The sequence below is a fragment of the Aquarana catesbeiana genome, linkage group LG03 (assembly GCF_042186555.1).
Source record: "Aquarana catesbeiana isolate 2022-GZ linkage group LG03, ASM4218655v1, whole genome shotgun sequence".
Classification (NCBI taxonomy): Eukaryota; Metazoa; Chordata; class Amphibia; order Anura; family Ranidae; genus Aquarana; species Aquarana catesbeiana.
In genome coordinates this window covers 610,511,597-610,531,792 of record NC_133326.1, presented here as the reverse complement: position 1 = coordinate 610,531,792, position 20,196 = coordinate 610,511,597, and the positions used below count along the sequence as shown (strand labels likewise).

General features: G+C 43.0%; 2 protein-coding genes across 5 annotated transcripts in view; one reads left to right on the top strand and one right to left on the bottom strand.

Moving 5' to 3' along the window:
* The window catches only part of CDCA2 (cell division cycle associated 2), a 100,131-nt gene extending 84,861 nt beyond the window's left edge, over positions 1-15,270 (bottom strand). The window contains exons 1-2 of one of the 4 annotated variants that reach the window (XM_073622233.1): positions 14,692-15,270; positions 3,864-4,324 (exon numbers count right to left, since the gene is read on the bottom strand). In XM_073622233.1, coding sequence (XP_073478334.1) covers positions 3,864-4,302 — 439 coding nt within the window. In that variant the 5' untranslated portion in view covers positions 4,303-4,324; positions 14,692-15,270. The remainder of the gene's footprint in view (positions 1-3,863; positions 4,325-14,691) is intronic. The other 3 variants (XM_073622230.1, XM_073622229.1, XM_073622232.1) reach the window with 3 other exon arrangements.
* A 223-nt stretch (positions 15,271-15,493) lies between these two features.
* KCTD9 (potassium channel tetramerization domain containing 9) overlaps positions 15,494-20,196 on the top strand; it is a 29,703-nt gene continuing 25,000 nt past the window's right edge. The window contains exons 1-2 of the mRNA XM_073622234.1: positions 15,494-15,651; positions 19,956-20,080. Coding sequence (XP_073478335.1) covers positions 15,604-15,651; positions 19,956-20,080 — 173 coding nt within the window. The 5' untranslated portion in view covers positions 15,494-15,603. The remainder of the gene's footprint in view (positions 15,652-19,955; positions 20,081-20,196) is intronic.

The following is a 20,196-nucleotide window of genomic DNA, read 5'->3' as shown; positions in this document are numbered from 1 at the left end:
GTCCATCCAGTCCAACCCGAGTGAGTATGGGTGCATGTCCACAACCATCCCTATTTATTTAAGGTACCCATATAGCGCTGCCAACTCACGCAGCACTCCACACACACACCGCACACCCACATTGGTCCCCACCCCAAGTAGCCCACAATCCAAGGCCCCCAACCCACACTCACACACCAGGGCCAATCCCGAACAGAAGCCAATCAACCCACCAGCATGTCTTTGGAGTGTGGGAGGAAATCGGAGTACCCGGAGGAAACCCACGCAGGCACAGGGAGAACATGCAAACTCCAGGCAGGTAGTGTCGTGGTTGGGATTCGAACCAGCGACCCTTTTTACTGCAAGGAGAGAGTGCTACCCACTACACCACTGTGCTGCTACATCACTCGCGCATGCACACGGGAGCCGTCGGTCACGGCACAGGTCTCTCGAAGAAACGGCACTAACGGCCGTTCAGTCATCAGCGCAGTATACAATAAACATCTCCTAAACGGACAAGTTTAGGAGATATTTACAGTACCTATAAGTGAGCCTTATTACAGGCTTACATTTTAGGTACAAACATCAGAGGAGAGTTTACCTCCTCTTTAAAGTGGTTGTAAAGGCTCAAGGTTTTTTTTTTTTTTTTTTACCTTCATGTATTCCATGCATGAAGGTAAAAAACCTTCTGTGTGCAGCAGCTCCCCAAGCCCCACCTTATACGAGGGGCGTTCAAGGCAAACCAGGACTTTTCAGTTTATGGAATAAAACAACAAATTTCAAGGAGTGGGAACTGCATTTATTTTTTGCTATACTCCTCTGCTACATTTATACACTTATCCCAGCGTTGAACTCACTGTACTGACAGTGGCAAAGAAGGGGGTTAAAATCAGGGGTGATAAAAAGGGTTAAATGCACTCCCTGGGAGTGCTTTCTTACTGTGTGGGGGATGGTTTAACTGTAGGAAGACAGAGATCTGTGTTCCTGCTTAGAAGAAACACAAGATCTCTGTCTTCCTTTTCCAAAACAGCGATCTGCCTCTCTCACAACAATCGCTGGGATTGGGTCCAGCTGTGTCCAAACCGTGCCCCAGAGCCTAAAAAAACCCCAAAAACCATGTACAGGTACATTATTTTGCGCTTAAGGGCCGCCCTGCTGCAGTATAGGTACGTAGGGTGGTCCTTAAGCGGTTAATATCCCTTTAAAAGCACCCCCTTGCATCTAAAAACAGTGCATTTTCAGGTGCACAAAGCATATATTGTCACAGCATCATGCAGCTGCGTTTTGAAGAAAAAAAAAAAAAAAAAAAAAAAAGGAAGGTCAAGGACTTCTTTCCCGTGTTCCACACAAGTACAGCAGTCTATTCAAATAAATGAGCTGCTGTGCTCGTGCAAACGCAGCCGCATGGACACGCTACAGTGGGAACCTAGCCCAATTGTCAGCCAAACTATTATAGCACTGAAAACTGAAAAATAGCCTAATGAAGAAAGGGTAGCACAGGCTAGCACCCAATGTTAGGGCTCATTCACACCATACGTGCATCAAAACTGATGGGAAAACAGATTTGCAGATTTCACTTGCAGGGACATTCATTTACATCAGCTTTCATGCGCGCCAGTTATGCGCCCCGTTCACATCCATGTTGATGTAGTGTCAGTTTTTTCCAGTGCAGAAAACTGAATACATGTTGCAGATTCCTGCACAGAAAAAATCTGCACATGATGCCAATGTTGTGGCGTGAACAGGGCACATAGAGAACAATTGCTTATTTTGTGCCCTTGCAGGACGCATGCAGAAAAACTGACGTCTTTGCACTAGTGGTCGATCGATATGGGTTTTTTCCTGGCCGATGTCGATATTTAGAAATCTCGGTGGCCAATATATGATGCCGATTCTTTTGGGCCAATATATTTGCCCGGTTTTTTTTTTTTTTTTCCCCTTCATTTCATAAAATCTTACAGTTAGACCCCTTTCACACTGGGGCGTTTTACAGGCGCTTTTGGGCTAAAAATAGCACCTGTAAAGTGCCTGCAAAACGGCTCCCCTGCAGTCTCAGTGTGAAAGCCCGAGTGCTTTCACACTGAGGCGATGCGCTGGCAGGATGTTAAAAAAAAAAAGTCCTGCAAGCAGCATCTTTGGAGCAGTGTATACCGCTGCTCCACCACTCCTGCCCATTGAAATGAATGTGCGCCGCTGCCGAAGCGCCTGCAAAGCGTTTCGGCAGCGGCGATTCAGGGGCGCATTTAACCCCTTCCTCGGCCGCTAGCTGGGTTATAAGCTCCCTGCTAGCAGGCGAATAGCACCGCTAAAATGACGGTAAAGCGCCGCTAAAACTAGCAGCGTTTTACCGTCAACACATGCCCGCTCCAGTGTGAAAGCAACCTTAAGTAATAAGTGATACAGAAATTTTTTTACATTTAAACATTAAACAAAACAAACCTCCAATCAGTTCACTTGCATGTATAATTTAGATAACAAAAAAAAACAAAAAACCACTCTCTCTTAAATATTAAATACACAAAAGCAGGTAATCAAAACTTTTGGACGAAAAAAAATGGACTAACTTTACTGCTTAGTTTTTTTTAAATTCATTGTATATTTAAAAAAAACAAAACAATTGCGTTTGAAAGACTGCTGCGCAAATACCGTGTGACATAAAATATTGCAACAACCACCTTTTTTTTCCCTAGGGTGTCTGCTAAAAAAAAAATAAAAAAATTATAATATATATATATATTGTTTGGGGGTTCTAAGTGATTTTCTAGCAGAAAATACAGGATTTTTATCTGTAAGCAACAAGTGTCAGAAAAGATTTAGTCTTTAAATGGTTAAACTGAGAGCTTCTACACACAGAGTTCAGGTCATTGATAAAAGAACCTGAAGAGATACAATGTTTCTTCTTATCAGATTTGGCAGGCTGCCCAGAGGAGAAGAAAATTCTCTCCACAGAAAACTTCAGCCAACTTGCATTGACTTCTATTACAGAAGTCATTTGCAAGTCATGCTGAAGTTATAATCTGCCTTTTTTTATCAGCACAATCGGCTGATGCTGATTAAATAAAAAAACGCCAAATATCAGCCGATATATCGGTCGACCTCTACTCTGCACCATGGTGTGAATGAGTCCTTACGGTTACAAATTCTTTGCAGCCTGTAAACCAATGTAACTAAAGTAAGCCAAATGTTATAATCCTGACAGAATGCTTTCTAACATACAGATCGCAACAGGTATTGTATTGTATTGTTATCTTAACAATAGTGTGGTTTAAATTGTGTAAATAAAATATCAAATATTATATGAAGGCAGTGAGAATGTATATCATATGTTTTTATCAAGAAGCTCTGATTAGAACTTACACCTCTCCCAATATGACAGCACTGGGCCAATCACCAACAACTGCCATAAGAGGCAAATTAATGAGTCCCATTCCCCTCCATTGCCAAAGTAAAGCCAGGTACACACAGACTAAATGTTGGGAGGCAACGGCCAGTTCAAGAAAAAGGAAAAAAAAAAAAAGTCTGACATTTGGCCCGTGTGTATGTTGGTCTGTCCGACAGAAGCCAGCCTGTTGGACTAGCATGCTGGAAAACCAGCATCCGACTGGCTCCCGATCAGCACTCTCAGCCAATGGAGAGGAAGGCAATGAAATGCATGCACTGTACCACTGCTACCCTTGTAGAACACTCCATGACTATTTTTAACAACTACTGACCAGTTGGTCTTCTGCTAATTGAACAGGTTATACAGCAGTTACATACGACACCTTCAATCAGTGAAGAGGGAATTATATTGTATATCATTGTGGAGGACTGCTCCTGAACATAACAATTACAAAAGGTTAAATATTCATTACAGCATACTCACATCTCTGCTTGCCACCTACCTACACAGTTGGTAAAGCTTTCACTTGAAATGCCAAAATCATCCACAGTGACATTAGAGAAATTGATTGGTGTGTTTGACTCTCCAATACGCCAATCAGAACCATGGGTGTCCTTCCTGGGAGTAATACTGCCAGATCCCGCAGAGATATCCCTTCCCAATCCAAACCTCTCCTGATCACCTAGATTGGGACACTCCATGAGGTCTGTTGGTTTTCCAAAGTCGCTCTTCCCATAGTTGTACATATTACCATCTAACTCAGCAGGGATGATGTTTTCTTTGGCTTCATCAGTGCTGATATATTTGGCATGAGCTCTGGCAGGAAAGGACATCTTATTACAAATGTCCGATATAGCTTCCTCGGCTACGATCAGAAAGGATTGATCTTCAGTCTCTGGGGGCAAGATGGGAATCTCCTGCAATACTTTCCTTGTGGCCATTCTTTTCTCAGAAATTCTTTACCTAGAAAGAAAGACGGATACATGGTTACATGTAGATCGCTGCAGAAACATTTGTGTTTAACTTTTTTGCTGCCAGGCCCTGTGCGCCACTTTTAAACCATTTTTGCAACTTTTCCTTTGCTTTTTTATTTTTCACTTATAACTTTCAGAGTTTGTAAAAGACCCCACAAACCATATATTTTCTGAAATCACAGGACCAGTAAAATAAAAAGGAAGGTGCTACTGATTTTTAAGGCCCCATGATATTTGTGCTAAAAATACACTAAAATCATTAGATGAAAAACCAGCAAATTCTACAAAATTCCTACTAAATATAAAAGCGTAACCTATATTGAATTAAAGTGGAGTTCCACCCAAAAGTGGAACTTCCGCTTTAAGGACTCCTGATGCCACATTTGGAACATCTTTTTGGGAGGGGGGGTACCCCATTTCTGACAGGTACCCAGCAACCACTTCCGCTCGGAGCGCCGCCACAAGCGGAAGTTCTCTCCCCACTTCCTCCCTGCAATCTTCTGGGACACATCACAGAAATTTGCCCGGCCATTGAGGACACGCAGCACGACTTACGCATGCACAGTGCACACCCGGGTGTGAAGCCGCAAGCTGTCACAGCCGGGTGCCCACACTAGTGATGCGGGCACCAGGAAGAGGACCGAGGCTTCAGGCGGCCGCATCGCTGAATAGTGGCACAGGCGAGTGTGTGTTTATTAACAGTCAGCAGCTACACTTTTTGTAGCTGCTGACTTTTAACAAACACAGAAACAGCAACTTCTCTTTAATAAATAACAAATATTTGTAACTTTTAAATTTTTTTTTTTGCGAAATGGTGAAAAATTGAACAGATGCAAAAGTGTAAATATCCAAAGGTTTTCATTTTTCCCCTTTACAAGCTTTCAGAGTTTGTAAAAGACCCCCCCCCCCCCCCAACCATATATTTTCTGAAAGCACATGACCTGTAGACTAAAAATTACAAATATTTGTAATTTTTACATTGCCCCTTTTTGCAAAATGGTGGAAATTGAACCTACCCAAAAATCTCTGGAGGTTTTAATTTTTCACGTACAGCTTTCAGAATTTGTAAAAGACCCCCCAAACCATATATTTCCTGAAAGCATATGACCATTAGAATAAAAAGAAAGTGCTACTGATTTTTAAGGCCCTGCGATTTTTGCACAAATGTTTATCAAATCATTCATTTATTTAGTGAAAATAACCACTTAAATCCTTTTTTTGCACACAAACACAATATAACTTGGCATGCAATGCCAAGCTGCTGTTAACAAAGCAAACAGAATATTGGCAAGCATTAAAAAGGGGATCAACTCCAGGAGATAAAACGATAATTCTCCCACTCTACAAGACTCTGGTCCGGCCGCACCTAGAGTATGCTGTCCAGTTCTGGGCACCACTCCTCAGGAAGGATGTACTGGAAATGGAGCAAGTACAAAGAAGGGCAACAAAGCTAATAAAGGGTCTGGAGGATATTAGTTATGAGGAAAGGTTGCGAGCACTGAACTTATTCTCTCTGTAGAAGAGACGCTTGAGAGGGGATATGAGTTCAATATACAAATACCATACTGGTGACCCCACAATAGGGATAAAACTTTTTTGCGGATGGGAGTTTAACAAGACTCGTGGCCACTCACTAAAACTAGAAGAAAAGAGGTTTACCCTTAAACTACGTCGAGGGTTCTTTACTGTAAGAGCGACAAGGATGTGGAATTCCCTTCCACAGGCGGTGGTCTCAGCGGGCGGCATTGATAGTTTCAAGAAACGATTAGATAAGCACCTTTACAACTGCAACATACAGGGATATAAAATGTAATACTGACATATAGTCACGCACATAGTTTGGACTAGGGCTGGGAGATTTTAAAAAAAAAAAAAAAAAAAAAAAAAAAAATTCTGCGATTTTCTAAAAAAAAAAAAAAAAAAAAAAAAAAACTCGATTCAAGTTTTTTTTTTTTTTTTGGACACCGTGCCGGTCCTGAGGATCTGCAGGCAGGAGTTTTTAGGCGAGGCCGCGGCTTTGGCCTAGTCCGCGGCGTCAGGCCTCGCGGACTAGGCCGAAGCCGCGGCCTCGACTAAAAGCTCCTGCCCGCAGCTCCCCAGGACCGGCGCGGTGAAGAAAAAAAAAAAATCGATTTGCTTAAATTTTGAATTGATTTGACCTCTCAACTCGATTCAAGTTTTTAATTGATTTTTTCCCCAGCCCCAGTTTGGACTTGATGGACTTGTGTCTTTTTTCAACCTCACCTACTATGTAACCATGTGTTGCAGTGTATTTGTATTAGAGATGCACCCAAATTTCAGCCACTGAAACATATCGGCCGAAAATGTCCCTTTTCGGCAAAAAGCTGAAACAGAATTCTTGCCGATACTGGCGCCGAAAATCGTGCATGTGCAGAAGAGGCGGCAGAACCAGCGGGTGACGTCACTCGTGTGGGCATCGTGCACGTTCCTCGCAGTTAAGATGCCACACTCGTAAGCACGTTCCCTGCTAAGACGCTGGCACCTTCCCCGCGGACGCTCCTCGTGCTTGTGAGACGGTACTGGGAAGCAAGAGACGGTACTGGGAAGCAAGAGACGGTACTGGGAAGCAAGAGACGGTACTGGGAAGCAAGAGACGGTACTGGGAAGCAAGAGACGGTACTGGGAAGCAAGAGACGGCTTCATAGAGGGCTGCACATAGCATACTCAAGTACAAGAGTGGGCACTGTCACGCCTGAATGGCTACCATTACTATTCGCCAGTGATCATTGCTGCTTTTGCCTACTTAAACTGACAAACTAGTAAATTTTATCTCTTGATTATTTTATTATAGTACTAGTACTGATTATTTAAAATGAATGTGTCTGCACTGCAGTACATCTGATCTGACTTGTAGCAAAAAAAATTATATAATTGAACTGACTGAGTGATTAAATAGAATTTGAAATGGAATGGATTGCAAATTGCAAGCTATTTTTAATTTTTTTTTTTTTTTTTTTAGCTATTCTGTAGTATACAGTATGAAATTCATGAGCTTGCTGTTATTGAATGTGTCACTTTGACAGCATAGTATAAGTTATACAGTACTGACATGACAGCAAGCGCATTCATTTAAACATGACAGTATGCAATAAATATATTATATTTCATAATATAATAATTATATTTATTGCGTACTGTCATGTTTAAAAAATGAATGCGCTTGCTGTCATGTCAGTGTCGTATAACTGTATAACTTATAATACTACGCTGAGACAAAGTGACAAATTTTATTCAATGACAACAAGGCGCATGAAGTATACTACAGAATAGCGCAAAAAAAAATAAAATAGCATGCATTGCAATTTGCAAGCAATCCATTCCATTTCAAATCAAATTTGATCAGTTCAATTATTTTTTTTTGGTATAAGTCAGATGTACTGCAGTGCAGACATAACTACCTTGCATGCCAAGAGCAGCACCATTAAAAAAAAATAAAAAATAAAAAAAAGGATTGGTTAAATTGATTTAGTCCCCCCCCCCAGATTTCACTCCCACTATAAATCGTTCTATGATATTATTCTACGTTACCAGCAAAGGTTGGCCATGTCTGCAGTGTGGAAATATTTTAAAGTTTCTGATAAAGACCCAAAATTTGCATTCTGTACTCTTTGTTCAACAGAAATTTCAAGAGGGGGTACAGTACCAAAGAATGTTTTAACAACAGGTTTGATACACCACCTGAAAACAAGTCATCCAGTTCAGCATTCTGATTACAAGAAAACAGCGCTACTTTCAAAAAGTGCCTCAGGCTTAACACCATCTGTGGCCACAGTGTTTGAAAAAGTTAAAAAATATGCAAGTGACAGTCCCAAAGCTTGTGCTATTACAGCTAAAATTATGGAAATTATTGCATTAGACGACCAGCCATTCTCTGTTGTGGAGGACATTGGATTCTGCAGGCTCATGCAACATACTGAGCCGAGTTACTCACTACCAAGCAGAATCAGTTTTACTACCGACATTTGGAGTTCAGATGTCAGTCCAACGAGCATGCTCAGCCTGACAGCACAGTGGATAGATGACAAATTTCAATTGCAAAACATCCTACTTAACGCACGGGAGTTTGTTGGATCACATACTGCAGCAGCAATATCTGATGCTTTAAAAACCATGCTGGACACTTGGCACATTGAGAAGTCTAAAGAGCATTTGATTGTCCGAGATAATGTGCGGAACATGGCAATGGAGGACAGTGAACTTCAAAGCATACCATGCATGGCACACACGCTACAACAGGCTGTTAATGAAGGATTGCTGAGTCAGCGCACCATATCTGATATCGTATCAAAAGGAAGAAAAATTGTGGGTCACTTTAAGCATTCTCCGCTTGCTTATTCCAGATTACATGCTTTGCAGATGCAGTTTGGAATGGCACCAAAACGACTGCAGCAAGATGTAGCCACTCGTTGGAACAGCACCTACAATATGCTACAAAGTCTTTTTTGAATAAAAGCGTATTTTAGCTGCATACATTGCAGATTACGAGCTGCCATCAGTGGATGTTAGTTGAAAATAGAAGAGACAAACTATCTCCATTTGAACAGTTAACAAAAGAAATAAGCTCAACTAATGCTTCCATTGCTGAAGTTATCCCCTTGATTGCTGCACTGAAGCGTCTGCTTGGAAAAGAGGTAGAAACAGACCATGGCGTAAAAACGGCTAAAACCACTACTGGAGGCCGTTACCAAGCGGTTTCAAGACACCGAGTCCAACCCTCTGTACTGCATTGCAACAGTTCTAGATCTTCCATTTAAAGAGCATTACTTTAATGTGGAGAAAAAGCAGCGTGCGCGGGAAATGATACTGGCACAAATGGAGGTGTGGAAGCATCTAGTGAAGGAGTTTCAAGGTGTCGCACAGAGGAAAGTGAGAAACGGTCGCATACAAGTGAAGGGGGACACACTCCCTCCATATCTGATATGTTTGAAGAAATTTTACACAAATGCACCCCAATCCATAGCGGTGCCACAACAAGTGCAGCTACCCAACAGCTGGACATTTATTTAGCCTAACAGCCTATTTCCAGAAGCGACAATCCCCTTGAGTACTGGCACATCAACAAAGAACGTTTTCCCTTGCTTGCAGAGATTGCATGCAGATATTTATCTGCCCCAAGCACCAGTACAGAGAGTGAGAGACTATTCAGTCTAGCATCTCATATTCTTGATGAGAAGAGAAACCGTCTCTCCTGTGAGAAAGCTGAACAGCTTTTGTACTTAAAGCGAAATCTGCCACTTTTACTAAAATAGATTTAAAAATCCGTAGCATAGAACAATTCACTTACCATGTTGAGCATAGTAAATGAATTGATATTGGACTGTGCTATTGGACAATTGGAACATACAACATAGTATGACTGACTACCTAGTATGTTCCAATTGTCTAGTTGTGCCATTTGTTGGTTGTTCATTGTAGTTCTACAGTTTTTTGCACTTCAATTTAAGATAGAACTCCAGCTTTTGAACTACTTCCCTTTTTGGAAAGTAGGCAGTCCATGGTATTTAGTTGAGCCAAGAACAGGTGGATACTAGGAAGAAATTTCTAGATTAATCACTTGCCCTTACTCAAGACAGCCACAGACAGAAATGCTAGGTGGTTGTTTTTCTAAGTGATTTTTCAACAAAATAAACAGACACAGATGAATGGGGAAGTTTGCTTTAAATATTAAAAATGAATTAAACAGTGGTTTTGGTTTGTGGTGCTCAGATGCAGTATAGTTCTGCTTTAACCACTTCCCTACCACAGTACATCATATGACGTCCTTGACTTTGTGAGGGGATATCTGAATGATGCCTGCAGCTACAGGCATTATTCAGATATCATTCTTTGCAGCCGGTGACTCTGGGCACGATAAGAACGATCACAGCGGCAGTTCCGCCGCTTAATCGTTCTTATAGGCGACGGGAGGGGACGTCGCCCCCTCCCACTGCCATCGGGGGCCCGGAGAAAGAATCGTCCAGCGCCAGATGACGATAGAGATGACTGGTGACCAGATGGTCACCAGTCATCTCTATGACCATCGGAGGACCGGGCGCGACGTTATGACATCACGCCCCGGTTCCCGGAAGGAAACAAAGCCGCAATCACGGCTGTCAGCATGAGATTGTGATTTTTTTTCTCGATCTCATGCTTTCTAGCCTGGAGGAGAGATGTGGGTTCTTAATGACCCCGTATCTCTCCATAAAGTGGACCTGTCACAATAGATTCCCATTACAAGGGATGTTTATATTCCTTGTAATAAAAGTGATCAATAAAATATAAATGTAAAAATAAAAAAAAAAAAATGTAAAAACGCCAATGTCCCCGGTAGCTCACGCTCAGAAGCGAACACGCATGTAAGTCCCGCCCACATATGTAAACGCTGTTCAAACTACACGTGAGGTATCGCCGCACACGTTAGAGCGTGTGCAACAATTCCAGCACTAGACCTCCTCTGTAACTGTAAACTGGTAACTTGTAAAAAATTTTAAAGAGTCGCCTATGGAGATTTAAGTACCGAAGTTTGGCGCCATTCCATGAGTGTGCGCAATGTTAAAGCGTGACATGTTAGGTATCTATTTACTCGGTGTAACATCTTTCACATTATACAAAAAAATTGAGCTAACTTTACTGTTTTGTTATTTAATGCATGAAACAGTTTTTTTCCCAAAAAAAAGGTGTTTGAAAAATTATTGCGCAAATACCGTGCGAGATAAAAAGTTGCAATGACCGCCATTTTATTCCCTAGGGTGTCTGCTAAAAAAAACATATATAATGTTTGGGGGTTCTGAGTCATTTTCTAGCAAAAAAAGGATGGACTTTTACATGAAGGCGAGAAGTGCCAGAATAGGCCTGGTAGGGAAATGGTTAAATACATTTTTTTTTAACATACTGTCACCAGTACAGTGTCATCATATGACTGGTGTCAGTGATCAGGGATATTGACTGGAGACAGTACAAAACTAAAAATATTTTATTCAATTTTTTTTTACCATAGTGACACACTACCACGCTGGGGGTTGACCAGAGGATTTTTATTGTTTTTACACTATTATTGCTTATAACAGTGATGATCACTGTTATAAGCAATAGTTAAATGTCATAAATGGCTATCCCTTTATGACAGCTTGCTTACAGTTGACATGCTGTTATTAGCTACAGCTAATCACATAGTACAAGGTGCTGTGATTAGCCCAGGCAGCATGTGATAGCTGTGGGTCAATCACAGCATCACTATAGTAAGCAAAAAAGTCATAAATGAAAGCCATTCATATGACTGTTTTGTTTTCATTGTATTAATGTGATTGCTATGACCAATCATAGCAATCACATGATACAGTTCGCTGTAATCCGCTGTGTCTGGTGGTCATGGGATCATCCTGCTGAGCACCCCAGGGAGTTCGCTAGGAAATGTACGGGTTCGTCACCTGACTGTGCTGCCCATCCGCAGTAAATGTACTGTGGGTAGGTGGCAAGCAGTTAAAAGTATAACTAAAGGCAAAACTTTTTTTTTTTTAGTTTTGGATAGAGGGGAGAAGGATTAGAACACCTGTCAGGTTTTAAGTGCTCTCTGTGTCCTCCTGAGGGAGATTCGCTCTATGACATTCACTGACAGTTAAAGTAAAAGAAAAGCCCAGATTTTGGGTTGTCCTCTGAAAACGAATAGAGGGGAGATCTTTCAATGGGGACATTAGTTCTGGTGACATCCCAGGATTCCCTCACTTTGGAAGGATTTCCTGTTATGGCTGTGGCAAAGGAAGTGAATGGTAATCTCCCCGATTGGATACAGATGGCAAAACCAAAAATATATAATAAACTGACAGGGGTTAGAACTCTCCCTTACTTTATCCAAAATGGGGGAAAAAAAAAAAAAGCGTTGCCTTTATGGCCACTTTAAGCCTAGGTTGACACTATTGCGATGTACTGCAAATTTGATCCATTTTTTTGTCCTGTGTGAGGTGCGAATTTGCCTTGCGTTTTGAGGTGGACAAGTGCGAATTTACCGCAAATTTACCACGATTTTACCGTGAATTTCAGGAGGCAGACAGTGAACAATTCACAGAGATGTAAACTGTGTGCTGCGAGTTTACTGCAAGTTCAATTGAAGCCTATGAAGAATAAATTCGCACTGAACCATAAGAATTCGCACCCGCAGTCAACACGCACAGGACCCTTTTTTTTTCCCCCTCGCACCAAATTCGCAACGCATAGATGTGAACCAAAGCCATGGAATACTATGCTTTTTACATGACCTGCGGATCTGTGTGTTCCTAAACGCATTAAACCGGCTGTAAATTTGCATCATTGTGAACCCAGGCTAAAGCCAAACTCCGGGCAAAAAAAAAAAAACTACTCACACTGCAAGGGTAAACTGCTAGTTTTGTCCAGGGAAGAGATTCACATATGGAGCCTTGGAGAAGCGGTAATGCCAGCAAAACACGTTGGCAGATCCCGTACAAGTCATGTGATAATATATCTGTTTATTTTTGTGATGTGTTCTCTACATATATTTGGGCTCTAGGTACCCTTCTTGCCTCTTTTTTTATGAACACTAGATGTATTAATAAATAAAAAATGTTATCTTTATAATTGATGTACATATACATATCAACCATTGGGACTACCATTTAAAAGCCCATCTTCTACAATACTTTTCCTTTCTAATATGTCGGGCTGGTGTCCCCTAGGTGTGAAACATGGGTTTCCCTCTCTACTAGGCCCTCACTCTCGCAAAAAAGCTGTATAACCACTTGAAGACCAGGCCTTGTCTGTTTAGAACTAAAAATCTGTATTTTTTGCTAGAATATTACTTAGAACCGCCAAACATTATGTATTTTTTAAAGCAGAGGCCCTAGAAAATAAATTGGTGGGTTTTGCAATTTTTGATGTCACATATTTGCACAGCGTTTTTTCAATGCAATTTTGGGGGGGGAAGAAATACTTTTTTTTTTTTTATTTTAATGCAAAAACAAAACAAAACAAAAAAACAAAACAAAACAAAACAAAAAAAAAACAAAAAAACAAAACAAAAAACACAATACATACCCCAATATTTTGTAAAATATAAAACGATGATGTTACGCTAAGTAAACGGATACCAAACATGTGACACTTTAAAATTGCGCACACCTACGCAACAGCGACAAATGACGTAAACTTTACGATCCGTAGGAGGCGCTTTTAAAAGCCCTTAGGCCTCATGCACACGAGATGCTGTTAAACTCGTGTTCAGAGGCAGTTGGACACTTTTTTCAACTGCCCCTGAACCCATTCAATGTTATCCTATGTGTTCATGTACACAGTCTCGTTTTTTAGGCAGTTGTGTTTAACCTCGTTTTTCCAGAAGCAAAAAAATGGGTTCAGACGCAAAAGCTTTCCACGTTTCAGACGCCAAACGCGTCTAAACGCCCGTACCGCGTTTAGCCGCGTTTGCGTTTTTAAAGGAACCCTATTTTTTGGACCAGAAAACACAGAAATATGGTGGTAAATTGCTGCAGAGAATGACATTTTGCGACCCAACTTTGAGGCCCCAAATCTCGGGGGCCACTTGGTGCTAGGAACCCCCAATTTGGTATGCAAACACAGCAGAACTATAACATATCCAAAGTTTTGTCAGAAGGTCACTTCCGTTACACAGGACATCGCTGGGCGTCTCCTGATGGGACAGGAGAGCCCGAGAAAGCTGCGGAAGGCCAGTTAGCCGCTAGGATTACTTTTACAAGACAGCCAACCTGCAGGCATCATCGCGGTATAACCACTTGAAGTAGAGCGATGTACGGATGCCTCGCTGGTCTGTAAGTGGATACTGACCTGATCCTCCACTCCACCTGCAAACGACGCTCCCCCAAGATCCTGCCATGGACTGTTCCTGTGTACAGAGCAGGTGTAGGGATGTGATCACATCAGAACAGTCCACTGTGCAAGTCCTCGGGGGGGGGGGGGGGGGATCAGGTAGGAGGCACGTGGTCCAGTCTTCTGCAGGTAGAATTGGAGGATTAGGTAAGTATATCTGCTTTCTCCAGTTTCTTAGACAAAAATGGGCCGTTAACCTGAACAGACCCGGGAAAAAAGGTTCTTTCTGCCCAGAGTCGGGCGTTGCATTCAGTACTCGGTGGCAGTTACTGGTGTATTGTTACAGGTATTGGCATACTGGATTTCTAGTAGGATCAACAGACTTCTTTCTGTACATATAAAAAAAAAATGTATACAGCTTGTAATAAACAATGCATGCAACCACCAGATCTAAGTACTGCTATGTACTAAAGACATGGCAACAAAGACGTGCATAGAGCAGCCCCCATCTAGCCTACAGCCCACCATGTACTCCCCTCCATATCACACACAATCATAGGAGACCTGTATGCACCGTGTACAGTGGACGGGACAGCGGCGGTCCGGTGACATGCAGCGATCGCACGCAGCTCCTCCTCCGTTCTGCTCCTAAACGTTCAAATTCAAATCTGCCGCGAACTTCCGGCTGCTTCCGCCGGGACAAAGTAGTTCCACGCCCCCACCTGACTCGGATCCCCAGAACGGCCCTCGTAGCGGGTCACATAAAGAACCCACAGCCGGTGATCACACGGGTACAGGTGGGACAGGACTGATACGGGAATAACGGAGAAGAACGGCTTGGAAAGCTCCGCGGAAAGATATCGCAAAGACATAACGGTTAGTTGAAACGACGCATGCGCACACTGATGAATTCGCCGACGCCGCCATTCTTGTTTTGGGCGAAGGTTTGCATTGCCTTATTAATAAAGACTGATTTGTTAATTTAGGAAAAACAGGAAGATTTTGTGTTTTTTATTTTAATTATTTTTTTTCTTTGTGACTGAAAATGTATTCGGCCTGCTGTGTTCTAAATGTTTGCTAGACTCAGGGAAGTGTTCTCCACCGAGTCCTGTACAGTGCAATACATGTGACGGGGGTGTACTCAACCAGTCTGGACAAGTCCGGCCAATAGGGGGTTGGAATGACCTGACCTCGTCCAACATGGCATTTCGGGGCATTTTCTTTCCAGCCAATGGAGGCGAGGAAGAGAATCTCAAATGTATGGAAGGCGGGGCTTCGTTCTGCCACAGTGAAAAGTTTGCAGATACGCCCACCGTGAAGCCATTCCGTCCCCGCCCACTCCCTGCTCTCATTGGATAATCAATGTCTCGCCGTGAATCTGGGATTGGTGGGATCGTGGAGCTGTCACGTTGCTCCGCAGCTCTCTTCCGGGTTGGCTGGAGAGGGGAGTTGGTTGGTGTGGGAAGGGACCCGAGTATGAAGAGGGTCACCCTGTTCGTGAAGGGGAGTGCTCGGACCGGCAAGGTGAGGAGGAGAGCGGGGGGCACTCCTAATGGAGACGTCTGTCTGCCTTCCCAGATAAGGGCCCCTCAGATCCTCCTATATGACTTCTCATCACCACTCTACTGGCAGGGCTACCTGGGTGTGGGCTGTCCCAGGTGTGGCAACTCCAAAGTATAGGTTGTTTGAGGTGTGGGCTTCCCTATACATAGGCTCCTTCAGGTGTGGGAATTCTCCAGTATAGCCCCCCCCCCCCAGGTGGGAGCTTTCCTGGGTGTAGGATCTTTCAGGTGTGGCAACTCCCAAGTATAGATACCTCAGGTGCGGGCTCCACCAGGTATAGGGTCTTTTTGGGTGTAGGGTCTTTTTCAGGTGCGGGCTCCCCCGGGTGCGTGGGGTCTTTTTCAGGTGCGGGCTCCCCCGGGTGCGCGGGGTCTTTTTCAGGTGCGGGCTCCCCCGGGTGCGCGGGGTCTTTTTCAGGTGCGGGCTCCCCCGGGTGCGTGGGGTCTTTTTCAGGTGCGGGCTCCCCCGGGTGCGTGGGGTCTTTTTCAGGTGCGGGCTCCCCCGGGTGCGTGGGGTCTTTTTCAGGTGCGGGCTCCCGTGTAGTGTCTTTTTCAGGTGCGAGCTCCCCCGGGTGCGTGGGGTCTTTTTCAGGTGCGGTAACTCCTAGGTGTGGGCTGTCCCAGGTATAGGGTTCTTCAGGTTAAGCCTCCCTCCTGATATGGGAACTCTCAGTTTTAGGCTCTTTCATACTCGCAAGTATAGATAAGAGGGAGAGGGAAAACCTTAAGGTTCAGACTTTAGAGGCGTTGTAGACAACATGAAATATGTAAAAGTATATAAACGTTATTGGTACAATACAATAAAAATAATTTGGATGAAGCAAAGACATGGAACTTAAAAACGTGTTCACATGTTTGACATTTAGACAACATTGACATAATATTATAAAAGTATGTTGTTGCACCATGTAGGATAAGTGAGCCCCTGTGCATCAACGCGTTTTGCTGGTTCACTTCATCAGGACTCATGCAGTGGTAGTCTGAGAGATACAGGTCTCGCTTGTCTGCAGCAAAAACACACGGATTTAAAAAGATCTCCCTGGGCGGACAACGGAGCAAAAGAACCTGATGGTCAAATTCAAATACAAGTCACTGTGAGCAAGAGGTGAGCATTTAAATCACTGTGTATATAAAGGAATTTAGTGCTGATTAACTAGGACAAAACAATCATAGTTGCATTTGAACGGAGCTTCAATCAGATAAGCCATACAAGGCACCGTCAATAAAGAAGCAGTATACCTCTGGGTGGCGTTACAGTCACATGGACTAGGCTGTCTGATTAGACATATTTGTGTCTTGACAATGTAATCCTTTGTCAACTTCTTACTAAATGCAAGGCTGCTTCTTCTTTATTGACGGTGCCTTGTATGGCTTATCTGATTGAAGTTCAGTTCAAATGAAGCTTTGATCGTTGTTTTGTCCTAGATAATTGGCTCTAAATTCCTTTTATATTTAGTATCTCACAAATGAGTACACCCCTCACATTTTTGTAAATATTTTATTATACCTTTTCATGTGACAACACTATAGAAATTACGTTTTGCTACAATGTAAAGTAGTGAGTGCACAGCTTGTATAACAGTGTAAATTTTCTGTCCCCTCAAAATAGCTCAACACACAGCCATTAATGTCTATACTGCTGGCAACAAAAGTGAGTACACCCCTAAGTGAAAATGTCCAAATTGGGCCCAATTAGCCATTTCCCTCCCCAGTGTCATGTGACTCAGTGTTACAAGGTCTCAGGTGTGTTAAAATTAGTGTTATCGCTCTCACTCTCTCATACCGGTCGCTGGACGTTCAACATGGCACCTCATGGCAAAAAACTGAGGATTTGAAAAAAAAGAATTGTTGCTCTACGTAAAGATGGCCTAGGCTATAGGAAGATTGCCAAGACCCTGAAACTGGTGTCAAGTGTGTGTGGCGGCAACCAGGTGAGGAGTACAAAGACAAGTGTGTCTTGCCTACAGTCAAGCCGGTGGTGGGAGTGTCATGGTCTGGGGCTGCATGAGTACTGCCAGTACTGGGGAGCTACAGTTTATTGAAGGAACCATGAATGCCAACATGTACGGTGACATACTGAAGCAGAGCATGATCTCCTCCCTTCGGAGACTGAGCCATAGGGTAGTATTCCAACATAACTACCCCAAACACACCTCCAAGACAACCACTGCCTTGCTAAAGAAGCTGAGGGTAAAGGTGATGGTCTGGCCAAGCATGTCTCCAGACCTAAACCCTATTGAGCATCTGTGGGGCATCCTCAAACGGAAGGTGGAGGAGCATAAGGTCTCTAACAGCCACCAGCTCTGTGATGTCGTCATGGAGGAGTGGAAGAGGACTCCAGTGGCAACCTGTGAAGCTCTGGTGAACTCCATGCCCAAGAGGATTAAGGCAGTGCTGGAATATAATGGTGGCCACACAATATCTTGACACTTTAGGCCCAATGTGGACATTTTTACTTATAGGTGTACTCACTTTTGTTGCCAGCGGTTTAGACCTCAGTGGCTATGTGAGTCATTTTGAGGGGAGTGCAAATTTACACTGTTATACAAGCTGTACACTCACTACTATTCATTGTAGCAAAGTGTCATTTCTTCAGTGTTGTCACATGAAAAGATATAATAAAATATTTACAAAAATGTGAGGGGTGTACTCACTTTCGTGAGATACTCTATACAGTGATTTAAATGCTCACAGTGACTTGAATTTGAATTCAACCACCCGGTTCTTTTGCTCCGGTGTCTACCCAGGAAGATCTTTTTACATCCGTGTGTGTTTTGATGCAGAAAAGTGAGACCTGTTTCTCTCAGACTACCTCTGCATGAGTCCTGATGAAGCGAACCGCGTTTATGCACAGGGGCTCACTTATCCTACATGGTGTAACAACAAACTTTTATAGTTTTATGTCCATGTTGTGTAAGTTTCACACATGTGAACACATGTTTTTAAGTTCCATGTCTTTGCTCCATTCAAATTCTTTTTAATGTATTGTACCAATAAAGTTTATATATTTTTACATATTTTATGTGGTCTACAATGCCTCTAAAGTCTGAACCTTAAGGTTTTCCCTCTCCCTCCCATGTCCAATTATTACTGATGTGGCAATAGGAGTGATTCTCAAGTATAGGTTCCCCAACCCCCCCGGTGATGGGATTCCCATGTATGGTCCCCCCCCCCCAGGTGTGGGGATTCCCATGTATGGTCCCCCCCCTCCCAGGTGCGGGGATTCCAATGTATGATGGGTTTCCCCCCCCAGGTGCGGGGGTTCCCATGTATGATGTAACCCCAAATTGTCCATGGTCAGTAGTGTCTCCATTGGAAGATTTCCCTTATCTTTCTGTTCTGGTGACCAAGTTTGGAAGTTTGGATTTTCACTTTAACTATAAATAGGACTAATAGGGTGAATCTCTGTAACAGGGACACAGATGGCAATAAAACGGTGACCTGTTCTAACCCCTCTCCACTCTATCCCAAACTAAGGGAAAAAAAGTTTTGCCTTTTTTAGTTTATATTTAAAAAATTAGTTAACTTGTGCCGGTGTCTGGAGATGTGGAAAAAAATTACCATGCTTAAAGTGAAATAATACTCACCTCAGCTTCAGTGATGCAACATCCTAGATCTCCCCACCCGGCCGCTCACATCTTCCGGCAGGTGACTTCTGGATCTCGATCACCGGCTGTTGTCAATGGCCGGGCGGGGCTGATGTCACTCTTGTGCATGTGTGGGAATTCAGTCAGAATCGGCATTACCAAAATTGTTCAGTGAGTTGTGTGCGTGTGGCTCACTGTACAAGGGCAGACAGGCAGGTAAGTAGCTTTACTTAGACAAAGCATGTCTCTTCTGCATTAAAAATCTTGCCTGTCTGACAATTTGAATTCTGTAGCCTAAAGTTCTACCTTGGGGAGATGAACGGATCTTCAGTGCTTCAGGAGACAATGGCAACTAAGCTTCTCTCATTCACTGTCCTCTCAATTAAAATCCACCCCACCAAAAAGAGAAGGCATTCAATTGTGCCCAGCATGAGTGGATGATATGGATAACAAAGACATTCCTTTTGCTCTTTGATACAAACTCGTGATCTCCTCCCCCCCCCCCCCAAGGCATACCCTCCTCTTCCTTCTCTCAGTCAAGATCCCAATGTTTTACCAAAATTTCTCAGTCCCCTGCTCTATTTGGCTCTCCCTGCACAGAACTCCAGTGATATCATTCTTGCCACATCTGCCTCTTTAATTTCTTCCCTCCTAATTCCTGCCATTCTCTCCTCCACAGGTTATTGCCGTGTATGACTCGTCCATATCAGATCTTCTATCACTCGCTAGTAAGAAATTAGGAATCCATGCAACAAATGTATACAATGACAGAGGTGGACACATCGATGACATCGCCCTAATCCGGTACTTTCTCATGTTTTTAGACTCACTTAAAAAATCCTTCTTTACAAATATATTCATTCATGGAAGAGTAACTTACTGTTGCATAGTAGGTGAGGTCGAAAAAAGACTCAAGTCCA